Source organism: Scophthalmus maximus, chromosome 1 (assembly GCF_022379125.1).
Source record: "Scophthalmus maximus strain ysfricsl-2021 chromosome 1, ASM2237912v1, whole genome shotgun sequence".
Lineage (NCBI taxonomy): Eukaryota > Metazoa > Chordata > Actinopteri > Pleuronectiformes > Scophthalmidae > Scophthalmus > Scophthalmus maximus.
The window spans coordinates 20,298,849-20,324,767 of record NC_061515.1 but is presented as its reverse complement, the minus strand read 5'-3'; the positions used below and the strand labels follow the sequence as shown (position 1 = coordinate 20,324,767).

General features: G+C 40.6%; 2 protein-coding genes across 5 annotated transcripts in view; both read left to right on the top strand.

The window, feature by feature from the left end:
- The window catches only part of arl13b (ADP-ribosylation factor-like 13b), a 71,113-nt gene that overhangs the window by 35,795 nt on the left and 9,399 nt on the right, over positions 1 to 25,919 (top strand). For 2 of the 3 annotated variants that reach the window (XR_004794520.2, XR_007031520.1), the window contains exon 12: positions 15,436 to 18,750. The exons of the other annotated variant lie outside the window; for it this stretch is intronic. The gene's annotated coding sequence lies outside the window, so the exon portion shown is untranslated. Of the gene's footprint in view, positions 1 to 15,435; positions 18,751 to 25,919 lie in introns of those variants that run through there. 3 annotated transcript variants of the gene reach the window in all.
- On the top strand, positions 6,416 to 25,144 carry LOC118313818. Of its 2 annotated transcripts, none has more exons than XM_035639730.2 (2): positions 6,416 to 6,798; positions 20,895 to 25,144. In XM_035639730.2, exon 2 carries the CDS (start codon positions 21,054 to 21,056, stop codon positions 22,116 to 22,118), a length of 1,065 nt encoding a protein of 354 aa, XP_035495623.2. In that variant the 5' UTR covers positions 6,416 to 6,798; positions 20,895 to 21,053; the 3' UTR covers positions 22,119 to 25,144. The 2 variants fall into 2 exon arrangements, with proteins under 2 accessions (XP_035495623.2, XP_035495616.2); XM_035639723.2 differs by having other exon boundaries at positions 6,416 to 6,956.

Here is a 25,919-nt window from a genome sequence, read left to right as displayed (position 1 = left end):
TTTTTAAGCCTCCACTCTCCAAACCTACCTGCCCTGATTGCTGGAGCAAATCCACACGAAAATACAATATTGGCATATGACCCGGGCCATCCGCTCCAATGTCACTTCATAAAAGTTCCCTCTGGCAACTGATGCAGATGGTTCAGGTGCAAAAGAGCCATTTTCTGCAGGAGCTTTGCCCCGCCAGAGTCATAGAAATTCTTAAACTCCTTTTATAATTGAAGATTTAATGTTCAGTTTTCACATTTTGGCATCGCCACTGTGGATGAAGTCCTTCACACAGAGGTATTCCCATTGGAATTGGAGGCGGGTGAAACGATTTCACAGCAAAATCAACACTGACAATGACTATTTGGTACTGTTTACTTGTCGACTGACAAATCTATACATTGATAAATTAGACAATTAATAACTAATCAATACGGTCCATTTATAGTTTTACAGACAGAAGAAAATACAATGTTTGCTGTCTGAAAGCTTCTTTTTTTTTACATTTTCACCAATATCTCAGGGAATAACGTATGGACCTTGATGGAATATGGCATATGTAGGGGACTGATATCTACGAGAGTGTGTAATTTGGTGTTGCTGGATTGAATTTAAGGGGACTGTTGGGCCTTGGCGGAGGCATATGCACTCTTCTGAGTTTCATTCTCGTTGTGTAATGTACTTATTTATGCCACTTAATATGTGGAACTGGAACTGCAGTGTTAAATGCAGTAATGCTTTTGTTTCTGAATATTTATAAGGGCCGTGTTCAATTATAAAGAGGGAACATGTTGCAGCACGATGGTTCTGGTGTTTTTAAATCGTTTTTAGATGGCAACAAGTAACACAAACAGAAAAGCTATGTTAGGCTTAGGCTTCTGACAGTGCAGGCAATAAACCCTTGTTAATACATTGAGAATAATTTGTTAGAGGCTGTGGTCTCATCAGGAGATTTGATGATTGTAAATAAAAGCATTGCACTTGACCTTTTCTACACGGCCCGGCTTTGGCCGACGATCTCTTGGCTATGGTCAATTGTCCCGTTAACCTCGTCAAAACGAGGACGGCCTTGTGTGGACGCACGCAAATGAGCTTTTCGGTGCCTAAAACGCCCTTGGCTCCTCTGACAGCTGAATGGACTGTAGTGTGCTCCTCCTGGGCTCCCCAGGGGCGAAACAAGCGCTCCACTTAAACAAACTCGCCCTCCACAGCCAGATGGGATTTTGATGTTTGTGGGTGGTTGGAACAGTGGGGCAAGGATCAGGGATGTTGAATATATGCCTCTATTAAAAATATAGAATTGAAACTACTATAGCAGGGGAGCTATTACCTTTAGTGCACATTTTGAAATGCAGTTGATTTTATTTTGTCACTCATGTGCGACCGTGCTCGGCTCCCCCTTAGTTCCCCAGGGTCTATAATTCAGTAAAGAGCCTCAGCAGAAAATATAGCTTTTAATTTTTTGTCACACCTCAATCCCCCCCCGGTAATACACCACCAACACAACTTCACAGTCTGCTCATGCTGATTATATATAAAGTATTGGTATAAATCATGCACTTTCTCCAAAAGGTCTTGCCTCGTAGTCATGACCTCTTGTACTTCACCTGTTCCGCGGTGAGTCTTTCAACACTCACACATAGCACTTAATATTCATTTGGAATTTTGGCAGCTTTGCAGATAGAGTGCAGAGACTTCAAATGTTCACCCTGTGGCCCAAACAGAAAGAAAAGGTCCTCATTATATTACATTCATTTAGCTGACACTGTTGTCCAAAGTGAGTTACAATAAGTGCAGTAACATTTGTCATTAGTGATGATGAAGCATAATCATCATTTTTAATCCCTTTTTTTTTTTTAAATGGAATTGAACCGCAAACTTTCCTCAAGGTAATTTTTTCATTTTGTAATTGCAATTGTTAAGCTTTCTTATGTGATAGTGTGAGTGTTGTTAGTCGACTGGCTCTGCGTGTGCACTGTCTTGCATGCAGGGAGTGCGGTGGTTGTTTGATTTTCACAGCTACTTGGGCCTTTGAATGTACAAAAACATACTCGGGCATATACTGTTATAAAAATGTATTCATCTGTATCACATTGTTTTTCAACTGCATACAGGAGTGTGGTTGTAGTCTGAGCTGGAATTGCAAGATAGCGTGATGCTGCAGTAAGATCAAATATTACACTGCAGTCCTGACATTGAACTTTGAAGGTCTTTGCTCCAAATCAGTTTAGACTAATTTCACACTGTCATTCTAAGTCAGCAGAAGGAGCCGTCAAACACAGCAAGGCTAATACTGTATGTTGTTCCTTCGCTAATGGCTGACAGCTTGGCTCAGATCTCAGCGCCTTTTGAAGTCGTGCTTGCCTTGAGTTGATAAGTGTTACTAAGAACCGACAGTGGATTGCGATGGAGGAACAGCGATGTTGTTAAAAGTAATAGATGTGCTATCTCACTAATGCACTTCAAACTTTACGGCCGTCGGAGGGTGGCTGTGGATGGTTTCGGGGGACAACAGCTGACGCCTGTTAGATGCATTTCTCACAGCCGCTACTCAAGACGGTGCTTGTGGTATTTTACGGAGCTGCGGCTCGTCTCGCAGTCACCGTGTATTGGGGAGAAATGAATTGCACAACACCAGCGCCGTGCCTAATGAACATAAATCATGAATGATGACTTGGGAGCCACACTGAATTATATGGTGCAGCATCAATCCTGAGCATTTGTGGGGTCGCGGGTTCTTGAACCCAGATCCTCACCCAGATTTGAAGTAGCATATATGTTTCTTGTTTCAATACTGCGGAGTAATATGATGTAGATCAGAAATGACCAGGGGGGGAAATGGAGCTTGTAGTGAACCAGAGCAAAATTGGAAAGTTGTTATAAATGCACTGTAGAATATTTTGGTTGACATTATGTAAAACCTCAAGTGGAGTAAATTGATTCGCTGATTTTGGTTTCTATGATTTGACCTTATGGCTAACACTAGGTCTTTAAAAACAGAGGTAAAACCACATACAAATGCCTTTTTCACAGGTCATAAGAGTAAAGCACAAGTCTTACTGGTTTAGTTCAAGTGCCAATACCAAGACCCTGAAACTGAAGCAGCGGAATGAAATTCAGGACTTTTTTATGAACCGGTTTCTCCCTTTGTTTCTCCCCTGGATATGTAAAAAGCAAGTTCATGGACATGAAAAAAAAATGCCTGTGTGATGGTTTTGGGCTGTAATCGCAGCGGATTTTAAAACGACAGGTGCATGTGCAACCTTCTGGCAAGGCTTGGCACTTCAAACATTTGAATGAACTCTTACAGAATTTTAAAATCACTACTTATTCAAACAAATTAAATTTATCCGCAGCTTTCTCACCGTAGTCTTCCTGATCAGCTGCCTGTCCCGGGCCTCGCGGTCATTGGCATGCGTGCGTCCAGGGAGGTTAAAACAGTGATTACACACCAGCTGGCATGCCTCCACTTTTAACATCAGCCCCTCTTCACCTGTGTCTTGCGGGAAATCTGTCTCTCACGCTGCTGCAGTCTGCATAAAGTGGATTGGAGAAAAAATAAATCTTTTTTGCACTTTGCAAAGACAGGACTGCAGCCCTCCCTCTCACAGCAATTGTTCTAATCATAGCTTGGTAAATGTAAGTAGGCACAGCAAGTCTGTCAAGCTTTTCTTTGGCCGTTGAAATCCTTATCTGAAAAGCCTTTCCTCTTGAAATTGAAAAACATGGGTTTTAACTATGTACAGCCAAGCAGTATATTTAGTTTACTTATCATACCCGGAGAAACTAGGTCTACACTGTAATTCAAGAATGATGCTTTTAAAATATAGCTTTAAAAGTTTTTGTCTGCCGTATGGAAAACGGACGACATGATGGTTCTGCAAATCATCTCAAATCATTTCCCCCTTGTGGCTGTATTCGAGTAAAGGTCACGAACCCCGCCTCCTGCAAGTTTAATAGATTTTTCTCAAAGATGGTTTCTGTCATTTTAAATAGTTCTTATGAGAGTGATGTATGTTAAATTTAGTTTTGAAAAAAATGTGTGTTTCACTTACAGGGACTAGCATATTAGTGCTTAGGGAACGATAAATTCTAAGGTAATAAAGGGAGAAGAAGAGAGTTTGAAAATATTGATGGATTTTTGACATCAGGTTATCAGTAAGAATATTTTACAATACTGAGTCGACTGTATTATTTTGGATATAAAGCTCAGTTGAGATGTAGAGCTTGTGAGCACTGATCTGAGGACGCTCGACAGAGCTTTTCCATAATTAGTCTTGTTCACTTGTTCAGCTGAACTTGATGAATTTGATTGATAATTCCCACATCAGAGGAGTCTTCTGGCTGCTGTTCCCATGGTAACCATATTCCTTCCCAGCCATTTATGTCTGCGCTTACTCATATCTTTGAAATTATTTGGCCATTTATAGAACATATGTCGGCCTCCCGTGTCAGACATTGTCTGGGAAAGAGTGAGAGAATCATTACTTTGGAGTTGCCTGTTCCAGATAGATTGAAAGTTGTTTTTCTTCTCCAGTGTTGTGTTGACAATGGGTCTCCCCGCCGACTCAGTGATCCACGTCGAATGTGGTCATGTTGATTTCCTTTCTTTTCTGTCTGTTCCTCAAACTTTCTTCGACAGTTGAGGCAAAGATCTCAAAAACATCTATATGTAGCTAGAACTCTGCACTTTGAACAGAATATGAAATAATAGTTTTCCTATAACAATTGTCATTCTGACTGATTGTTATAACAGGGATGCAGGGATTAAGCTAGTGAAGAATGAATAAATACAATTTTTGTTTAGTCTAAGCCAAAAATAAAAATTCATATAGCGAGGCAACCGAGAGCGGAACCTGTCGCGAGACATCAATTCACATCATGTCCCTCTGCTGGCTGCTGCTCTCTGTCAGTGATCTACACAAGCGCGACCTGTATGAGCTGAAGAGGAGCAGGAGCAGGAGCGGGGAACAACAGCGTAACAGGAGTTTGACAGTCACTCCCTCCCTCCTCCTCCTCCGCACTCACCCCGCCCAACCCCCCTACCCCACTCTGGTCATTCTCAGAAGAGTTGTCCCCTGCCCAGTGGCATGTGGATGTGTATAATGGAGATGGATGGTGGCTGGCTCTGCCACGCCATGGAACAGACGGCCTCCTCCCTAAACGCCTGTCTGCCAGCCTCCATCAGTCTCCCTCTGACAGCCCACTCTGTAGTGGGTTTCTTTTTTATATGCGTTTAATATCTTATCTCAGATAACACTCAAGGCTGCAGCAATGATGAATCAACAGTGATGTTTTAACCACAGAGACAACAACCCGAGACTCTTTTATTTTGATTTCACTTGCATACTTTGGTTTCATGGTCTCGATTTTTTTAAAATCACAACAAAATCTTTTTGACAAGTGTGTAGGATCACAAACTCATCAAAAAAACTAGGAAAAAAACGATGACTGTGCCTGATAAAGGCCAGAGAACGGAAATGTTAATCTAGTGAGTAATAGTGATGGACAGTGCACAGGATCCGTAGTTTCCCCGTCAATTGTTTGGACAATGGTCTTGCTCTATTGCACAAATGAATAACTTCTGATTCTGGCTGTATAGACAATATAGACCATTTCTATATATATATTCTCCCCTGATGGTTTTGTCGAGTTGATTGTTGCGGTCAGCCACTCTCCGGCCTTCACTTTCCTCCTTACAAATGGATTCTGTTTATGTAAAGAGGTGTGGGTGGCGGAGATCGCATGGCGCTCCGGCTACCGTGCCACATGTGTTTCATGGCTGCTGACCGACCGGCCAATTCGTCAACATTAGCTGTGAATGAAAGTACCAGCTGTTCAACATAAAGAATCTCCATTTGTGTTTGTGGCTCATTTGAAAAAAAACAACAACAACACAGGCCTGTACACAATACAAAAACAGCAAGCAAACCAATTGGCAGCTGGACCACAGAATGTATGCAGTCAGATAATCACACTCACACTTACTGAACACTGTATTTTCCTATATTTAACATCATATAAGATCCTATTGATCTTGATCACAAAGAGTAAAGCCTAAATTATGTTTTGCATAACTTAATGTTTTCTTGTTAGCAGGCTTGTACAGTGCTTGAGTGTTGTGGATTAATGAGCTTGAACTGCTTCCGATGAGCTCCCAGGCTGTTTAGCATCCTACGATTAGCACAATTCATTATGTCCATAAGATGTTATCTTGTTTTCAGTGTCATTGTCCTTTTCTTGCTCAGTCACACAATTTGAAGCTTGCCTAGCCTATCCGTGACCCAAACTCAATCAATGCCCTTCCCATCCGGACATCAGTTTGATTGGGAGTCTTCTATCTTTCGAGTGAAGCCTTTAGTGTCTTTGATGCTATTCTTTCTGTCTTTCATCTGCCTGGGCAAAGAGACTTCAGGTCATAAAAAAAACTATTTTGTCTACCTGAGGTCAGGAAGGATTGTTTTAAAAAAGTCAGTGAAAGAAGGCCTTGCAATAGAAAGGAAGAGAGAAAATAGAGGCATCGCTGACTTAATAGACTGGTGATCTTGGCACTGGAACGAGACACAGGCCAATGAAATTGCCGTCTCTTCTCTACACTCTATCCCGGTGTTGATGGAACTGACAGGCCACCTGTCGCTCTGGGATTCCCGTTCGGGTGGGGGGAGACAACTGGTTCCTGAGGCTATATTCAACCGTCCTGGCTCATCACTCTCAGATTCTCTGTACCCAAATGGAGCCGGCAGGTTCAGTGGCGAACAGGAGCCCCCTTAAACACGGAGCCGGTGGAGAGCAACTGACGGAACTGTGACAGTAATGCAAACGTTCCAGCCGAAATCCCGTCAGCAATATTTAGTCAAAAGAAAGGAGCAAATTGCCTTGTTTGTGGCTGTGTTTCTGGTGGGATTTTGGCTTTTATGGAACTCAACAGCTTTCAGAATATGCGGCTTGCTTTGCTGAAAGAAATTGCGGTATGTGTCGGACAAGTCCAAAATGTCTTTAGCATATTAGCTATAAACATAGCTTTGGCATGTCATCTCCTCATATACCCATTTGTTTGAAGCCAGTTACTTTTTGAACGATGTGAAAAACTCCCTGGAGCAATTCAGTGTTTCTATAGAGGATTACAAACTTCAGTAACTAAATTTCAAACAATCGAATACCTAACATTGCTTGAGTTGTGTTTGTTAACTGCGCTTCCCAAGGTCAGAAATTAACTTTTTACCTCAAATCCAGATGACTACACGACAGTGTGTTGCTGCCTCACACTGTATGGGGACGCGGAGCAGTAAAGTAGGATTGATTATGACAATTATTAGAACATAATTGCCGCCTGAAGCCTCAATAAATAATGTTCTTTAGTGAAGCAGCCTTTATATGCTTCAGAGCAGGATAGAGATGGAGCTGCTGTCGTTGCTATGAACGACTGCCGACAAGAAACTGATTGGGAGAATGTGCTAAGTGGCCAATGGCAACTTCAATATAAGTATTTATTACTGTTATTTGTACGTTTGCGGGAAATCTTGACCCCCCCCCCACACAAACATATCTATGGCTGTTGCTGAGAAAAAGATCAAGCTTTTCACTGCAGCCGCTTTGACTTATTCTGTCTGGACAACAATAGAAGATCATCCTCTCGGTCAAAGAGTGGATACATGTTGTCATTGCGTTTGAACATACTCTGGGTCTAACGCAGTTAGGTCTGCTGCTTCAAAAACATTGCTCAGCAATTTAGCGTCAGGAATTTCAACTCGAGTTGCACAAGTGCAGTGCATTAGCAGGACGGGGCCATGCAGCGGCCTCGCCGAGCGTGCTATTCTAAGCTGTAGCTCTCTACAACAAGGTCTCTGGATTGTATTGGAGTGATCCCGATGTCGAAAATTTGATTCATACAGTAATAGTCCTTAACTGGTGTTTTCTGTATCATCCATCAAGAGGCTTGAAATTGTCCTCAAAAATCACCTCTGAGGGTTAGTGCCTGTCAGCGGTGTTATTGGTATATAGTTTCACAATATTACCACTGATCTATTTTTCCATACTTGGTAAGAGAAAGTACATACTGTACAGTAAATCTGAAATGCAATGGTGTTAAACCAGCTATAAGACAAAATAAGATAAAATAATGCTTTATTTTGCCCCATGGGGGTAATTCCCCCCTGGTTACAGACAAACCTGTTGAGTCAGAATTATCTTTTGTGCTACTTCTCTGATTTTACTGTGATTGGCCCGGGCACAGAAACAACAGGCTTCAGGATGTCAAAATCCCGCGGCCAATCAATTTCTTTGACTGTATTTGGTTCTACTTGTGTTCTTCTGAGGAAAGTCTCACGGAAACGTTCCCGAGTCTAAGTCTGTTGCTCTCAGTTTGGCTGGACCCCACCTTTAGGAGTCCTGGTGGGTCCACACTTTTTTTTTTCATTTCACAATTATTGTGCTACTGGGAACACTCAAAGCTTTAGAAATGGTTTTGTACGCTTGCCCTGATCTATGTCTCGCCACAATTTTTTTTATCGCAGAGGTCTAGAGAGAGTTCATTGGACTTCATGGCTTGGTTTTGGCCCTGACAGAGCGTGTGAATTGTGGGACCTGATATATACTCGGGTGTGTGCCGTTCTAAACGATGTCCAATCAATCCAGTTTGCCAGAGGTGGACACCAGTCAGGTTGTAGACACATCTCAAAGATGATTAGGGCCAACAGGATGTGCCACAACAAAGAGTCTGAATGCTTTTATTACTGAGGTATTTTAGTAATTTAAGTATGCAAGAGTTAAATTCAGCATTATCGAATATTTAGCGTAGATTGATGGGCAAAAATTCAAAGGTTATCCACTTGAAATATCTACAACAATTCTGAATACTTTGTGCTTTGTGATTTTTCACTGTCATAAAACATGCTGACACAATATCACATTATAACTGAAGAGGTAACAGACAGGAAGTTTTAATTGGCAAAAACTGTTCAGGACATGCAGATACAGGACAGCAGTGGCAAAAACAGGCACAGATTCTTTTTTTATACTGCCAAAAAACAATATATACATACCACACTTGACAGAATATAGAGTCAAGTGACATATTTGACAGAATAGGGTTATGTACACAGTGTTCATATGTTTTTGTTGTTTTACTCACTCTGTAAAACAGCGTTGGGTACCTTGAAATATGGTATATATAAGTCCAATATATTATTATCATTATGATACAAAACACAAAATGGAAAAATGGCATAAATGTGTGATAATAATCATGATAAACATAACGAAATATAACACAACATATATGATTCACAATGGAAATGATAATGGACATGATAAAGACTAAAGAAAGTGACTAAAATGGGTGTTAATATGTATGTATTCATATGTAGCTTCAACAGAAAAGGTTATTTATGATGTTTAATTTTTTAACAGAAGCAGGGTAGTGACTAAAAGGCCCAGCTCTGCTCTGAAACCTGTGACTTCACTCGGTATTGGCCAGTTAAAGTGTGTGAGTGCCGCAGTGGAAACAGTCAGTAATGGAGGGGGAGAGACAGGGACGGGGCATGACAAACGGGACTCGTAAGTAAGTAGGGGAGATTACACTGGTTGCTAAACTCTCCGTGGGGAAAACATTAAGCAGATCCAATGGATGAAGTAATTCAATTTGAGCCCCTGAATAATAGCATCATTTGCCATGGAATTAGCATCCGCCACTATCAATCAATGCAGTGACAGACTAACACGGGCTGCGCCCACCAAGGACATGTGCTTTCTGTGAAATTCAACTCATTCATCAGGCTAACTTGACTGTTGTCGCACCAGGTGGGCAGGGCAAGAATTTATGCTCATTCTTAATAATGAACGCATTTTCCAAGTCACATCCGTTGGCACTGTTGTGGAATCCTGAGCATATTTTTCCTCTTCTCTGATACATTTTCACTCATTTTATGTATTTGTTTTCATATTATTATTGGTTTTTGTTTTAGTTGTGCACTGATCCTGAATCTGTGGTCACAGTGTGACACTATACGAGCTCTTAAAAATTACACAGATTAAAAAAGTGCACACATGAGTATTTTTATGCTGATGGTAAAGAAAACCTCTGAAGAAAATATAATCAACCTTATCAATAATGTAACTTTAGCATTATTCTTGTACAACATGCAAGGATAAAAAAAGAGAATTGAAGCAGATGAAAATGTCAAACTAAAAGTTAGTTTAACAATATAGTCGGAAGCAATAAGTATCTCTTAGTCCAGGAAAATCATTATCCATTAAGCCCAAACTATGACTTTTATAGCGGATAAGTGGAACAAAACAAGTGGCTGGGCTTCCTAAAAAGACATTTTCAAGTTATTACAAAGTGATTAAGAGTGTGATTATAATTATTTATTTAACATTGTTTTGCTCACATGATCACAGCAGTTTGAAGGTGTAATTATAGCTTTAAAGAACTGAATAAAAATAAAACAATCATAGGTTTGTATGGGAAATATGAAAATCAGTAAAGTAATAACAACAAACTCCATCCATGAGGAAAACCTTCCCACATTTGAAAGCTCTGGGGGAAGAAAGCGATTCAACCTTTAGTTAAACTTTAAAAAAAAAATTCCTAACGTTGTTCCCAGGGTCAGGAATAAAATTTCACATGGATAGAGTGGATCAGCTACAAAACAAAATTATATAAATAAAAGCGAAGACCAAACACACATTCTCCTGCTGATGTTTATTAATTATTTATTATTATAAAACTTTGCCGTCGCAGTGACTTTCCTCCAGTGCTTCCATGATCTGTATCACGTGCCTCTATGGCGTCGCTATTATACGTTCAGGGGTTGCAGAGGGTTGGGTTTGACGGCGCCGAGGCAGACTCTTGATGTGATTTCTGCTAAATTGAAAATTCCTCTCCCGGCTCAACAAATTGGTAGCCTTTCAGTAGCGAAACTCCAACAAAATTAGATGCTGCTGGCTACATTCAAGAAACAGAAGGGATGTACATTTTTGTCAAGAATATATTTTATTGAGGAGAATGCAGAGTTGACAGTCGTCTCAACACAAGCCCATTATTAATGTCACTTCTTCTCAGAAAACACTGCCGCTCATTGAAAGCCTTTGTTTTCCCTGCTGATTTAAATGGAATAATATCTGAAAGCATAAAGGAGGTTGCGGTCATATTTTCCGAATGCACGCCCCTACCTACTCCGCATACTAATTGTCAGAGCAAGCATCTCTAAACTGGACCGATTTGCTTACAAACGGTTACAAATTCTCGCTGCCGAGGAGACGCTCAACGCTCCAGCGCGGCCTGACATTTGTTAGATTTGTGACACCTCACAGGAATATGCAGGCTGCAGAACTTTCTCATTTAATAAATGCAGATACAAGTGGGAGAGAGAAACTGTCACTGTATGCCGCAGCTCACCTTGACTTCCTTAAAAAGTGTCGAAATATGCTTTGCTTGAGCTTACCTTCTTCTTTCATCTGTTAACAGTAACTTTTATGGCTGTGACACAGAGAAGTCACAAAGTTCTTTTTTCCAGTTAAATGAAAATCAAAACGTGCTTGAAAAAAATGGTTTCATATTCCTCTTTTCTATTGTCGCGGGACACCATTATTTTCCGCGCGAGGTCACCCACTGAAGAGAGTGTTGTCTTCTTCTATAAAGAAGAGACGATGTTGTGTAGGAGCTTGCTGTGAGATGACCGGGTCATCCTTATCACTGAGCGGGGCTGGTGCCCCCCCCCCCCCCCCCCCCCCCCCACCTCCAAAATCCGCTTAGGAGGAGGATGATCAGCACTCGGAAAACTTTAGAAATCACCTTTTTTTTGTTCTTTTTTTGTTTTTTTGTACTTTAAAAACCAAAGTTCACCTTCCATCAGCGACTATGCCTAATGCATATGTCATATTTTACATATTCTAAATTGTCGGTGTGCGTGGTTTTGTAATATACATTTTTAATTGTGTTAGTACGGATGTAAATTAATACTGATACAGAGCTGTGTGGACGGAGATTGTTTCTTGTAGTTGTATGGATTTGGAGCAGCTGAACGAGAACATTTTTAGCAAGTGAACGGAGATGTAATGTCCCGTTATTCTGTGTTTGCCACATGTGGCTGCTCTCGTTTTAAGACGAGCCTTGTGTGAACGCTCTGAGCTTGTTTTGGGCAGCTAAGACTTTGGCTGAAGTTTGCATTTGAACTGGATGAAGGATTCATTATAAGGGTGAAGTAAGTTGGAGATGAATTTAGGTCGTGATAAAAATGTTCCAGATGATAGTTTGTTGCAGCGGGAATAACTTCAGCTGGTTATGGGGGATGAGGTGAAAGGTTACTCCGTTGTTGCAAGCATTAAGTGGAAAAAGGACTTGATGACTAACTGATGCATTGTATCACAAAGTGTAGACAACTGTACATTTCCAACGAGTATTTACTTAAAGTAAATGAAGCACTACCTCACAGTCTAATACAATGGCCGTACATATCAAATGCTCCGCGCTGTTATTTTTGAATTTGGTCTTTTGTTACTGTATATAAGCACAAATTATAGGACATGTAAAGTCAATGATACTCTAAGCCAATAGCATATGGTTCGCAGTTAGCTCAGCACACCTCTGTAGTGTGGCCGTAGACTTTTTCCTCTTGTCTTTTTTTTCCTTTTGTCTTTCATCTGTAACACTGCAATGCAAGGTAATAACTCTAATACATAATTAGTTAGCTACAGATTTGGCATTTGTGCTGGCAGCTGTTCTTGTTTTCATTTTCTTCCATCTAAACTGCCTTTTCCCAAAAATCTTCAAGCAGACAAGAAGTGACTCAAGGGGAAGTGTGAAAGCCCAAACAATGCCGAAAATCCCACTGCTCCGCATCCAAAGAAAGCTTGAAAGCCTCGGCCTCGGCCACAGTGTTGACATACTTGGGCGATGCTTTCTTGTAAAAAACAAGGTTTGTAATTACCAGAGTCTCTGTGACCTGGGGCACAAATGACACGCTAATTATAAATAATTGGAGCCGCGCAGATTGAATAACTTGGCACAAACAAGTGCCGCTGTTTACACTTACAATGGGAGAGTCAACAGTCCATCTCATTACGTTGCCAGTTAACTGGGGGACTTGGCCAGATATTTGGGAAACCGTGCCGGTTTACAAATACATTTCCATTACCAGTGATGACCTGTGTGGCCAGGTAGAAGAGGGGGTTACACAGAGAAGCAAATCTTGGTGCTGGTAATATTTGTTGTCTTGCTCAAGGTTGCCTGTAACAACATAAATGCTGAATGGGGGGGATTCTTTTTTTACTTTCTTGGCTAGAAAAAGTCTGTCTGCAGTTGTACATACTTTTACAGATCTTTATATTATTTGAAGTGTTAAGAGGCTTAGATTTTTTTTATTCCAAACGGTGGCTTTGGCTACAAAATAAACCTTCAGTTAACAAAAAAAAACAGGAAAAAAAATATATTTGAAACTTCTGCCAAAAAAAAATTGACATCTAATAAACGTTTAATCTAGATAAATGCCCTCATGCACATATTTCCATAACCTATTGGAGTGAAAGCAAATCATGTATTATAGTTGTATCATAGCTTAGATTTGCAAACATGAACCCCAAGGCCAAGAAATCCTAAAAAGGAAAAAAAAATAAAAGGAAGGCAGATACACCTTTTGTGGATACAGTTCATTTTCCCGAGGAGGTTTTACAAAGATGTGTGAACATTTTCTGCCTTAAAAAAAAGGCAGCAAGATTAAAGCAAGCTCATTTTGAATGGAAGAGCACACAGTTTCAGAGAGTTCATAAAGTCGATGTGTGACACATCAGCTTTCGTGCACGCAGCAGCTTGTGCATAGATTTCGAGTCATGATCTTTACAGAGACAAATGAACCACGTATAAACTCACCGCGTATCGTCGTCACACTGCTGAAAACGATGCCGTGTCTTTCTTTTTGTTTTGGAATAATATGATTAACGAGGGAAGGCATCAATTTGTTAAATTTCACATAACCTTTTGATAATTAGATGCTTGCACTTCATAAATGCATGTTACTGTAGGGTACATGTTGTCTTGTGTGCTATGAGCAAGGTCTTATTTTAAGCGTTGTGTTTGTTTTGTGCCTTCTAGACTGGGGTTAGTTGTGGTTCTTAAAGCACCTGTGCTTTGGGCGGAAGAAGTATTTTCAGAAACTGTATTCATGAAGTGAAATGTCAGGGGGAAAACATCCCCCTGACAAAAATAAAATAATATGAATTTTCAAAATATTTAAACCTGTAAAAATGTTTTAAATCTGGCTGGAGAAAAGTTAAGCTTGAGCTTCTTCCTAATTAAAAATAAATAAATAAATTGCCATCAATAATATTTTTTTATAGTTAAAAAACAACCTGGGTTCCTGGCATCGCCTCTGCTATAATGTGTCCTTAATGAGATGTAATCATTTTATTGATTTGCATGTAGTATTATATCTATAATTCAAGTGTAAAAGTGTTGGATCATGTGCTCGGCATTTGTCAGTGTTCACTGGTCGTACGCATTATGTTGATGATGCGGAGTCACCTTGACACGTGTAGACACCTCTGCCCTCTTTTAGCACCCAGCCACCACTTTTTCTTTTCTTGTGAAAGCTGCTCAGCTTTCACGGTGCTCACGTAAACAGCAGGTCAGAAATGTGAGACAAACAGGGCTGCAACATTCTGAAAGGGAATGCCCCAGTAGTTAATTAAATATAACAGACGTACTCTTCATATTATAGTATCCCCCCCCCCCCCCCACACACACACACACACAGACACAGACAATCCCAGCCCTCACTCTTTTATTTACATCTAAGAATAGCAGTGCTCTGCCCGGCAAATTCTGCCGTAGTTTTTTTTGGGGTGACATTTATAAAAGTTTCATTGCAGCAATATAAAACATTACATGTCGTGCTCTCATGAATCATTTGTGCCATGGATCATTGCTTCAGAGCCAGACCGGAGCGCTAACAGGGGACGATAATAGGAAGCAACTCCCCGACTTTGGGGAGTCTCTGCTTCCGTTTGTGACGGATGCACCGAGTGGCGCAGACTGGTAAAGCTGATCAAATGGACAATATGTCATCCAGAATTATTTTTCTTTAGGTAGTGATTATAATTTCCTTGCATGTGCCTCTCTGGGGAGGACATTTATTTTTACAACCAGCTCACAGGAAGGGAAACAAAGTAATCTAAATTGTAGATGTAATTTACACCAAATAGTGTAAATGCCTTATACTTTGACTTTTCAATTTGACCCATGTGACAGGGAGGGGGCCCACCAGGGGGTGCTTAAAACTTCACTCTTAGGAGTTGTCAAAAGGAGCTGCCTCTGCATGCATAACGCATACAACTGTGTTGAATCATTTAAAGTATTGGTTCTTGGCAATCATTGCATCATTAATTCAGGGTTTTATTGAATGACTGTGTTGTTTCACGTTTATTTGTGTTTCTCTTATTCACCTAATACAGAGGCTCTGTCTCACGGGCCCCTGGGCTTGTACCTGGCAGACGATGAGGGATATTAAGAAGCCAACTATCGACCCCACTGGTGCCACTCCTCTGGCCGACGCCATTGTTCAGGAGCCATTTTCATACATTAGCTTCGGTCTCTTTATCGTTCAGAGGCACATTCTGTATTTGATCAAATGTGACAGAGCAATAAGTTCAGTCAAAGTGACTGATAAATAAAATTACGCTGGTGTCCCTACCCCCATGTTCAGCTGCTGCTTTTCACGTGGATGTCTCTGCTCGGCAGATGAATGAAAGGAAATTAACCTGATATTGGACTCAAAAGGGAATATTATTTAGAAGTGTGTTATATGGCAGTCAGCCATGTACCTCCACATTGCTGAACTTTATTCTCCCCAGCTCTGTCTGATCTGTATCAAATGCTCCATTGAGTAAGACCTGTAAGGAGAAACGTTTAAGGGGAAACTACGAGATTCGATTTAGATGGTCGGCCTCCAAACTGAATCCCCAATGCCGTTATTACGGGAATGGAGTGGAGCGCACTTTATACACAATTACTTTTCTATTCGAGTGTTTGATGACCTAAAATGCATTGGTGCAGGATTAACATGAGCTACAGGAAAGCATATTATTACAAGAGAAAGCTCCTCACTCCCGTTTGAGTCTCAGTCCCACGTGAAACAAGTAGGGATTCATCTTTGCTCTCTGCTACACGGTATGTTCAAGCTTTTTGAAATACTGCAGTCACTCTAGTATTTAGCTTTTATCGCGGTGCACAGCATGAAAGTTGAAAGGGAATTAAAGTAGGAGAGAGTGAGTGATACTGAATCCTAGGAGTGCAAACTGAGTTGGACTTACTGGAAAGAAAGAAAAAAACAAATCTCTGATTTTTGAAAAGTTCGCAAATAATATTTTATGAAGGTGTGGAGTAGAGCTGTCTCTTTATTTCAAAAGTTCAAACAAAGTTCGAATGACATTTACTTTGTTCAAATGCATTTTGAATCGAAAACTGTCGGTGTAGTAGAAGCACCTCAAATCTATCCTTAAGCGGAATACTCGAGTTAATGAACGTATCACCACTCTACAATAATAAGTGCACTTAAGAAAAGAGTGGGGACTTACTATTCCACCCTAACACTTCTCCCTCACACATTTGTCGCAGTTTCAGCAAACTTTGCATGATACACTGACCTTTGAGACATAACATGTCCTTGACCAGCACATCACTTAAACATGTGTCTACAATCTGACCACCACCTCTGACGTACTTGTGGAGGCAAGCCGATGTGAAGAGAATCTCTCTGACTGGTGTCAGAAGAGAATTATTACATTACTTGTTGATATTGTCAGTGCATCAAATTAATTCTTGCAGAGGTTGAGAGCTGAGTTGATGAAGATCTCTGCCCGCTGTGATTTCATCTGTGTGTATATCTTATTGTTTGATGCCTCTGAGACTCAGTTCAGGGAAACGAAAGCAACATGTTTCTACATGTTTTTATTGTTTAAGAATCCAGTCATTTATTTTAAAAAGCATTTTCTAAATTAGATACACGAATGCGAGCATATTGACAAGACACCCGACGTGAATATTTACACTTTTAGCAGAAGGTCACATTGCTTTAAAGCTGCTCCATTGAAAGAAGCATGGACAAACAAAATGCAAATTTTTAATTTAATTTTGCCGAGGCAATTCCATATGGCCTATTATAATATATAGTAGAAATATATAATAAAGTGCGCATAGTGTATAAGTATATGTGTGCCCAGTGACAGTCAGTATAAGATGGTCATAAGTCACAAGTTCCATTAAGAATGAATGAGATTTTGACAGGCCTTGGGGAGGAAGTGGGCTGGTGGATATGTGAGGTAAATGAGCACCCGGCTACCCGGGAACTTCCCTGTAAGACTTGTGTTGCCAAACAACTTAACAGACTTGTTGTAAATCACATCATTCCCACCTCGCCCACAGTGACGAAATGGTCCAAGCAGGTTCTAGAGCTTAAAGCAGATTCTTCCGAGCTCCTGTAGGTTTTACTTGGATTCCCTGCTCTTACTTTGGAGCCAAAGGAGGCTTTCGTTGCATAAAATTTTGATTCTTAATGTCGCCATGAGATTGGAAATGATTACACAGCAGGTGTCCCTGTGAGTGATTAGTTTTCTATAAAGTGGGTTTATTAAAAGCCAAAATCATAATGTTTCAATGACTTAAAATCTGTTAGAAATCTCATTCATCTAACCAGATTGCATTTTATAATGAAACACACTTAGTTTCCCCCCCCCCCCCTTTTTTTGTTTGTTTTTGCTGTGTTGGCTGCAGTCATCAAATGTATGTTTTGGCTCCAGTGTGCAGCAGTGGAAAGAAAACCGGTTGGCTGTGAAAGTTTTGGGCAACTCTTAAAGCACCAGCTGGCTGCTTACAAGACTTGGCTGGTATAGCTGATAAGCTGATAAGAGTCGACTTCGCAGATCAAAACCCGGGAGAGATGTCGAAGATTGGATCTTACATCCTGCCCCCCCTCCCCCCAAAGAAATTATTCACAAATAACATTCAGACTATCTTATCTGCAGCGATTAACCTCGGTAAATACTGGAAATGAGACGTTGGCGGAATGTGTCTCTCTGTTGGAGCCAAATAAAAGGCAGCACAAAAGGGGAAGGGTATGCAAATATTGTTTTTTCCTAAGGGATGATGGGTATTAGCAGTGTGGCGACACCTGGGAGAGCACAAGGCTGCTTTTGGAAAGTTAATGTTTGGTTGACACAATCTTCTATTCCAACCATTCCCATATGCACTCATTAAATCCATAATTTCCAAAACAAGCACAAAGTGTAGCCCCAATATGATGGAGTAGAAACCAACTACGTTGGTTGGAACCAATCATTGTCAAGTTCTGACACACTGGTCATAAAGGTTTGAATCTATTGTTTGTTTTTTTCGAAAAGTTTATTCCATCCTATTTCAATTTTAAAGTGAATATATGAAGATTACTATTTATTGTCATTAGCCACATATGCTCTGAAGGTTTGAAGAAAATCTATTACGAAACCACAGAAGGACTTTAAGAATACACGTAGGCTGTCCCATGTCTATGATTGGTAATAGATCAGGTCTCAATGGGTTGATTGTACAACCACTGTCCATCAGTGAACCACATGTTGTATGTGCAAACTAAGATAAATAACAGTTTTTTCTTTATTAAAATTATGTCTCTAAGATTTTCTTTCATTCTAACGGGATGAATTCCTCAATGTCATTCACGCGTTTTTCTCTTCTCAACTTCTAAATGACGCCCTTGAATAATAATTTTACATAAATACTGTTGTCTTTTGCATTGCTTTTTGACACCCTATCATAATTCTTTCATTTCCACTGCCAGTTAGGCTCGTCATTGTCATATTTCTCAACTCTTCACCAGATTTTCTTTAGCCGCGATGGCTTCTCGGTACCATTTATTTCAAACTGCCCTTTTTACGAAGACGCCCTGACAACTATTTTAAATTCGCTCTCAATTGAGAGTTTAAAAATAACACATCAGAAGAAAATGTACCTTTCAGAAATGTATCACAGACAATCTAATGAAGGGTGTAAATTGTGTGAATTTTCAACAAGGCTTAGCTGTCCAATATAAAAGGAAAAGGTCAAAAATGCTTTTATTGGCAGCTGTCAACTATTTAAGAAACTACCGTTGTGGCTGTCATGGTGATGATATTTGAAATGCATTGGATCTCTTGAAACTAAGACATCCAATGATATTCAACACATAAGAGCAGAGTTAAAGGCTTTAAAACCACTGTTCAAAGAAGACAGCGGACGCTTTGTAAAGCCTCACCTCAATCAGATCAGGCATTGCAAATTCATGTTTATTTGGGTACATTTCTAACGGGAAGTCTCACTGGTAATGGTTGAATGTTGGAGTTATGGTATATCATATTTCATAAATTAAATATCTTTATAATCAATGCTATCAATGGTAAACCATAAATACTTTTTTCTATCGAGCCTTACTGATAGGTAAGATATGGCAAAATATGGAAATTTAAGTGAAACACAAAGATTTTAATTTGGAACCTCCCTGTTGAGACCCACTTATATAAAAGATGATGAAATGAGTTAACCCAAATTACAACATATCCTTAAATTAACTTTTTGCAGCTGTTTTAAACCTCAACCTAATTCTTTGTGTGCCCAAACATAACGATCAAAATGTTAAATAAACCTGCAAGGGCATATGTTCAGGGTTAACTCATTTGTGCCTCGACATATAAAAGGCAAGTAGTTAAAGATGCAGTCGAACATTTTGTGTTTTTTCCTTATCTTCACTTGCAATAGCGTATCTGCTTTGAGCCACTGAAGCTTAATTAAACCTGCAGTGTTTTATGGTTGTGCTTAGGCAAGCCTAACACTTGGTTAAGGCTGTGGGAAGATTGTGGTTTAATACAGAAAAGGTCCACAGTGACTTGAAACACAAGACACAAACTTTGTTAATATTTGAACAAAGCCACACGCTTCCTCTCAACCTTTAGCAAAGTTCCTCTGTTGCTTAAATAGAACAACACACGAGACACCCTGGACACTTCAGGTACACTTGTGCAGTCTGATAAACACAATACTTTTCTGGCTTGCAGAATATACCGTAAAACAAAGTTGCAAGAGGAGAGATGAATATTTCCTGATCAGACTAACTGAAGTACACATTTGCCTTTATATCCTTAGGGTGAGTTACATAATCCGTAGGGAGCCCTGTTTCCTCTTTGTGCGACTGTGGACACACAGTTTTCACATACTTTTTTAAGGCGCTCGAACCACATCCGGAGGTGTGATATTACATTTGGTTTGAGTTGCATCCCCAGTTGTACACTATATGTGTGTGTTCCCCTAAACTCATCACCTGGTTTTCATTCAGTCAGAGGCAAATTTTGTAAGCAAACTTTATGATCCTTACAGAAAACTGCGAGAAAACACAAAAATAAAAATGCAAAGTACAAGTACAATATTCCAAACTCTCTTTTTCCTAGAGTTCTCCGCCTTAAATTTATGATCCCAATCTCTCTGCAGTATCCACCCTGGTTTCAAAGCAATAGTTCCACATTTTGGGGAATACAGCTATTTGCTTTCTTGCCAAGAGTTGGACAAAGAGTGATAGCACTTTTATTATATATATCTGTTGGTTAAATGTGAAGCTACAGCCAGCAGCTGTATAGCTTAGCTTAGCATAAAGAGTGGAAACAGAGGGGGGCAGCTAGCCCGGCTCTGTCTATTTTTGGACATGGCCATGCAAGCTGCTTCCCTTCGTTTGTAATCTTTATGCTGAGCTCAGATAACTGGCTGCAGAAATACTGGTAGCAACTTCCTGCTTTCTTACAGTGCAGACGCTTTGCTGCTTTGCTCCCGTTTCTGCTTGCATTTTTCTGTTGAAACTCCTTTTATCTTTTCTTTTTTTCTTTTTCTCTTGGCACAGATTCCTAAATCACTGTGACTTTAAATTTTATAGATTTGGTAGGCTACTGCCATTTTCAACATTTTTAAGACCTTCTCATTATTACATGAGTGTGGCCTACTAATAGCACAACCCTGTGCTACAATAACTGGAGACGTTACACAGCGTATTAGCAGCAAGATGCCTCCCTTCTCCGTGGATGACTACCACAAACTTTTACAGAAGATTGCAGTACTGGAAACGAAAATTCATCGGCTAGAAGGGAATGTGGAAGTAAATGGACAATATGGGAATGATACCACTTTACCATGGAACCAAAACAGCGGACAAGATAATGCTAACACAAGGCTAGTTAGCACTACAGAGAAAAGGGAGGGCCGCGCGCAGGTGAATATATCTACAAATTATCTTTGGAACTCTCATGGTGCAAGGCCTGAGAATAAATTACCTCACTGTGATATGGGAAGACAAGTTACAGGCAGAGCTCAGCGCAGTGAGATTTGTGATGCGACTGGCTGGCCTGCTTTACCATCTCGGGGCAGCGCTTCCTCAACCCCTACTCCAAGCAGGAGACAACCCTGGACAGCTGCTAAAGGGAGAAATATCAACATGCCTCCCCAACAACCATGTGTACAACTGGAGAACAGATTTGCTCCCATGCTGCAGGATCCTGGATCTCCGCCTGACAACCGGGATAATCTTCCGTCTGCTTACAACAGGGTTAGAGCTGAAAGTAACTCAGAAAGTAAAAGGCTACAGAGCAAGCTAATGGCACGGCCTCAGACCCTGATTGTGGGTGACTCTGCTGTGAAGGATATAAGAAGCTTGTGCAACAAAAACACCAAAGGTTTGTGCTTTCCTAAAGACATGGTATCTGACATGAGAGAAAAAATCCTGGATATCGTCATTTCGCATCCATCAGTGAAAAAACAAATTTTGCACATCGGGTCAAATGATATTGTGAAACAGCAGTCTGAAGTACTGAAGCAAGACTTTACTGATCTGTTGAACATAGTCAGCTGTCTGAATACTGAAGTGTTCAGCAGTGGGCCCCTGCCACCGATCAGAAAAGGAGTTGAGAAATTCTCAAGACTTTTGAGTCTGTACACGTGGCTCTCAACTGCATGCAATGTCAATTCTGTTCATTTTATTGACAATTTTAACTTTTTCTGGGACCGAAGACATCTTTTTAAAGAAGATGGACTATGCCTAAAAAGAATTGAGGGGAAAACTATTCCTCCCTAACATATTTTATCTCCTGCGTCACCCATCTGTTCCCTCTGCCAAGGACACCAGACAGGAGGAATCAAAACAAGAAGGCGCCATAACAAAACATGGCAAAAGCCCTGAAAGAAAGCCAGTTCAGACCCCACCTGAAGAGGGCGTTGACCATTATGGACACCAGCGCCGAGAGGAAGTGTCCCCACCTCCCCCCCTTACCAACAAATCCACCTTCCTCACCACCCCAAACCCCATCCAGGTCACCCTCCTCCTCAGCCACCCTTTCCCCCTCCTCCCCCTTCTTGGAGTTCACTGACCAGATGAAAGAGCTGGTCACTACTGGGACCAAATTCACACCCCGCCCTACTTCCAGGTTCTACCATTTAAATGCCCCACTGCCTCCTCTTTCACCATTGGATTTAAGTCCTCATCCAGCTCTGGCAAAATTATCAAAGATACAAAGTAATTCTGCTAATTTAGCAAACTTTGCATCCATTCCTCATCAGCCACAGCCAGCAGTCCCAAAACATGGGGCAGATAATGATTTTGACAAACTAAATCTAGCTTTACTAAACGTCAAGTCTTTGGCAGGAAAAACATTTTTAGTCAATGATTTTATTATCAAGCACAAACTTGATTGTTTTTTCTTAACTGAAACTTGGTTAGATCAAAAGAACAGTGTTGCTCTTATCAAATCAGCTCCTCTCAACTTCAGTTTCATGAGTGAAGCTAGAGTGCATAAGATATCTTCAGTTGAATTCCTCCACCAGAGTTATGTTCCTTAATATCTACAGGCCACCTCAATACTGTGCAACCTTATTTGATGACTTTTCTGAACTATTGTCTATAATCTGTATTGACTTTGACTGTGTAGTTATTGTTGGTGACTTTAACATTCATGTTGACAAACCCCTGGACATAGGGACTAAAGAACTGTGTTGTGTCCTTGATAACTATGGACTGACTCAGCATGTGACGGAGCCCACACACAACAAAGGTCACACTCTGGACCTTATCATTTCCAAGGGTGTGAACATGTCTGAGGTTGTTGTGATTGACATCTACAAAGAAAGGGTATGCATCTCCAACTTGGAACTGAGAAATGCAAGGCAATCCTTCTTCTCCGACATCATTGCCAAAAACAATAATAATGCACGTGCCTTGTTCACTTCTGTCGACAGTCTAACACACCCTCCTGTGTCTGCAATGAATTTGCCTCCTTCACTGACAAAATTCAGAAAATTAGGCAAGCAGTCAGTGCCTCCACATCAGGTCCAAGACATGTGTTGTCCATGTGTCCACTGAAAATCAATTTAAACATCATGATACTATTTCATATGATCAACCATAAAAACTTGGAGGACATTATACAACATCTATAATCCTCCTCATGTTGCCTTGATATTCTGCCAACAGGCTTTTTCAAAAATGTTTCAAACTACATGGCCTCAGATCTTCTACAGATTGTAAACACGTCTCTTCTCTCAGGTGTCTTCCCACAGGCCCTGAAAACTACAGTTATCAAGCCACTCTTAAAAAAGAACAATTTTGACACTTCACTAATGAACAATTATAGGCCGATATCAAACCTCCCATTTCTTAACAAAATCATTGAAAATGGTGTTTTTAAGCAGCTGAATGACTTCATGGCAATGAACAACTGTTTTGATGTATTCCAGTCTGGATTTAGACCACACCACAGCACTGAGGCGGCTCTTGTTAAGGTCTTCAATGACATCCATTTAAACACAGACAATGGCAAAATTTCAGTCTTGGTTTTACTGGATCTCAGTGCTGCATTCGACACAGTCGATCACAACATATTACTACACCGGCTGGAAAACTGGATGGGACTTTCTGGCACAGTATTAAACTGGTTTGAATCATATTTGAAAGACAGGGATTACTTTGTGTCCATAGGTAACATAACATCTGAGCGGGCAAAAATTACATGTGGAGTTCCCCAAGGCTCCATTCTGGGGCCTCTTCTGTTCAACATCTACATGCTCCCACTGGCTCAGATCATGGAAAACAACAAAATATGTTACCATAATTACGCAGACGACACACAAATTTATATAACTTTACCCCCTGGGGACTATGGTCCAATTCAAGCACTGAGTAAATGCATTGAGGAAAATCAACGACTGGATGCACCAACATTTTCTTCAAATAAACAAAGAAAAAACTGAAATAAATGTTTTTCGGAGCCAAGAATGAACAATTTAAAGTTAGCACCCAGATTCAAACGGTGATTTTAAAAAGCACAAATCAAGCCAGAAATCTGGGTGTAGTCATGGACTCAGACCTCAACTTCAGCCACATTAAAACAATTACAAAGTCAGCCTACTATCACCTAAAGAATATATCAAGGATTAAAGGACTTATGTCTCAGCAGCATTAGGAAAAACTCGTCCATGCATTCATCTTCAGCAGACTCGACTACTGTAACAGTGTCCTCACAGGTCTCCCTAAAAAGTCAATTAGACAGCTGCAGTTAATTCAGAACGCTGCTCCTTGAGTCCTCACTAAGACCAAAAAAGTAGATCATATTACCCCAGTCCTCAGATGCTGACAAAGCACTGAATGGTTTAGGGCCAAAATACATTCCTGATCTTCTGCCTTGCTACAAACCATCCAGACCTCTGAGGTCGTCTGGGACAGGTCTGCTCTCTGTCCCCAGAGTAAGAACTAAACATGGTGAGGCAGCATTCAGTTTCTATGCTCCACAGATCTGGAACAAACTCCCAGAAAAGTGCAGGACAGCTGCAACTCTCAGTTCTTTTAAATCAAGACTGAAGACTTTTCTGTTTGCTGCTGCTTTCCAGTAAATTAACTATCTAAGCATTTCTTTTACTGCACTGTAACTTTTATCACCTGTTTTTATTTTTTCTCTTTTTAATTATTGTATTTTCAATACAATTTTATTGTATTTTCAATACAATTTTATGTGTTCCCTCCCAATGCTTTTAATGTTTTATGTAAAGCACATTGAATTGCCTTGTTGTTGAAATGTGCTATACAAATAAACTTGCTTTGCCTTGCCTAGATTCCTCTGTATGTTAAAATATTTCTTACAATCTCTTATTTCTTATTAGTCCAGGTTCACTTTCAATTACATTTGCAGTTTTCGATTGCTTTTGATAGTGCGATGATAATGTTGATAGCGATGGAAGCAGTGCCCAACAGGCCCCATCTTTTTCAAACAGAACTCCCCCAGCTGAGCTGAGCTGAGCTGACCAAGAGCGCTCATCGAGCGTGGCCCATGCCAGCCGGGGCTAAAAGACAGCTTTGATGCATTCCCATATGATGAAGATAAAAGACGCTTCAGCCTTGTGTGGTATAAAGGCACAAACACATTGGACAGACCATGATTGATTTACTCTCCAAAATGCAATCGCCTCTATTGCTTTCGGTTGCAGGAGGGTAAACAAAATGAAAGAATTGGGCGGCAGTGGGCGAAACCCTACACGTGGCCTCTCAAGGTTTAAAAAGGCGGAGAGAAAAACCGGAGAAGTCTGCTGCACATTGAGAGGTAAAAGAAAATGCTAATCGTAACCAAGTTTCCCCCCTCTGTCGGGGCAACACAGTGGCAGAAGGAGAGGGAGCAGATTGAGAGAAACAGGAGGATTTTACATTTACTGCCTGACAGGCACCTTGTTTTTATCACAGGGCTTGGCATTTGGGAGCCCCTTCCTCTAACGAGGGAACCTTCTTGCAGCTCCTGAAGCAGCCAGCTCTGGTCGATTCTCTCCGAGAAGAATGCACAAGAACCACCCCGGGGCGTGTCGGCGACCTGAGCCATCCGTCTCAAAATGAATTAAT

Excerpts from the sequence above, each read along its gene's own strand:
- LOC118313818 (XM_035639730.2), top strand. The coding sequence starts at position 21,054 with ATGCCTCCCTTCTCCGTGGATGACTACCACAAACTTTTACAGAAGATT.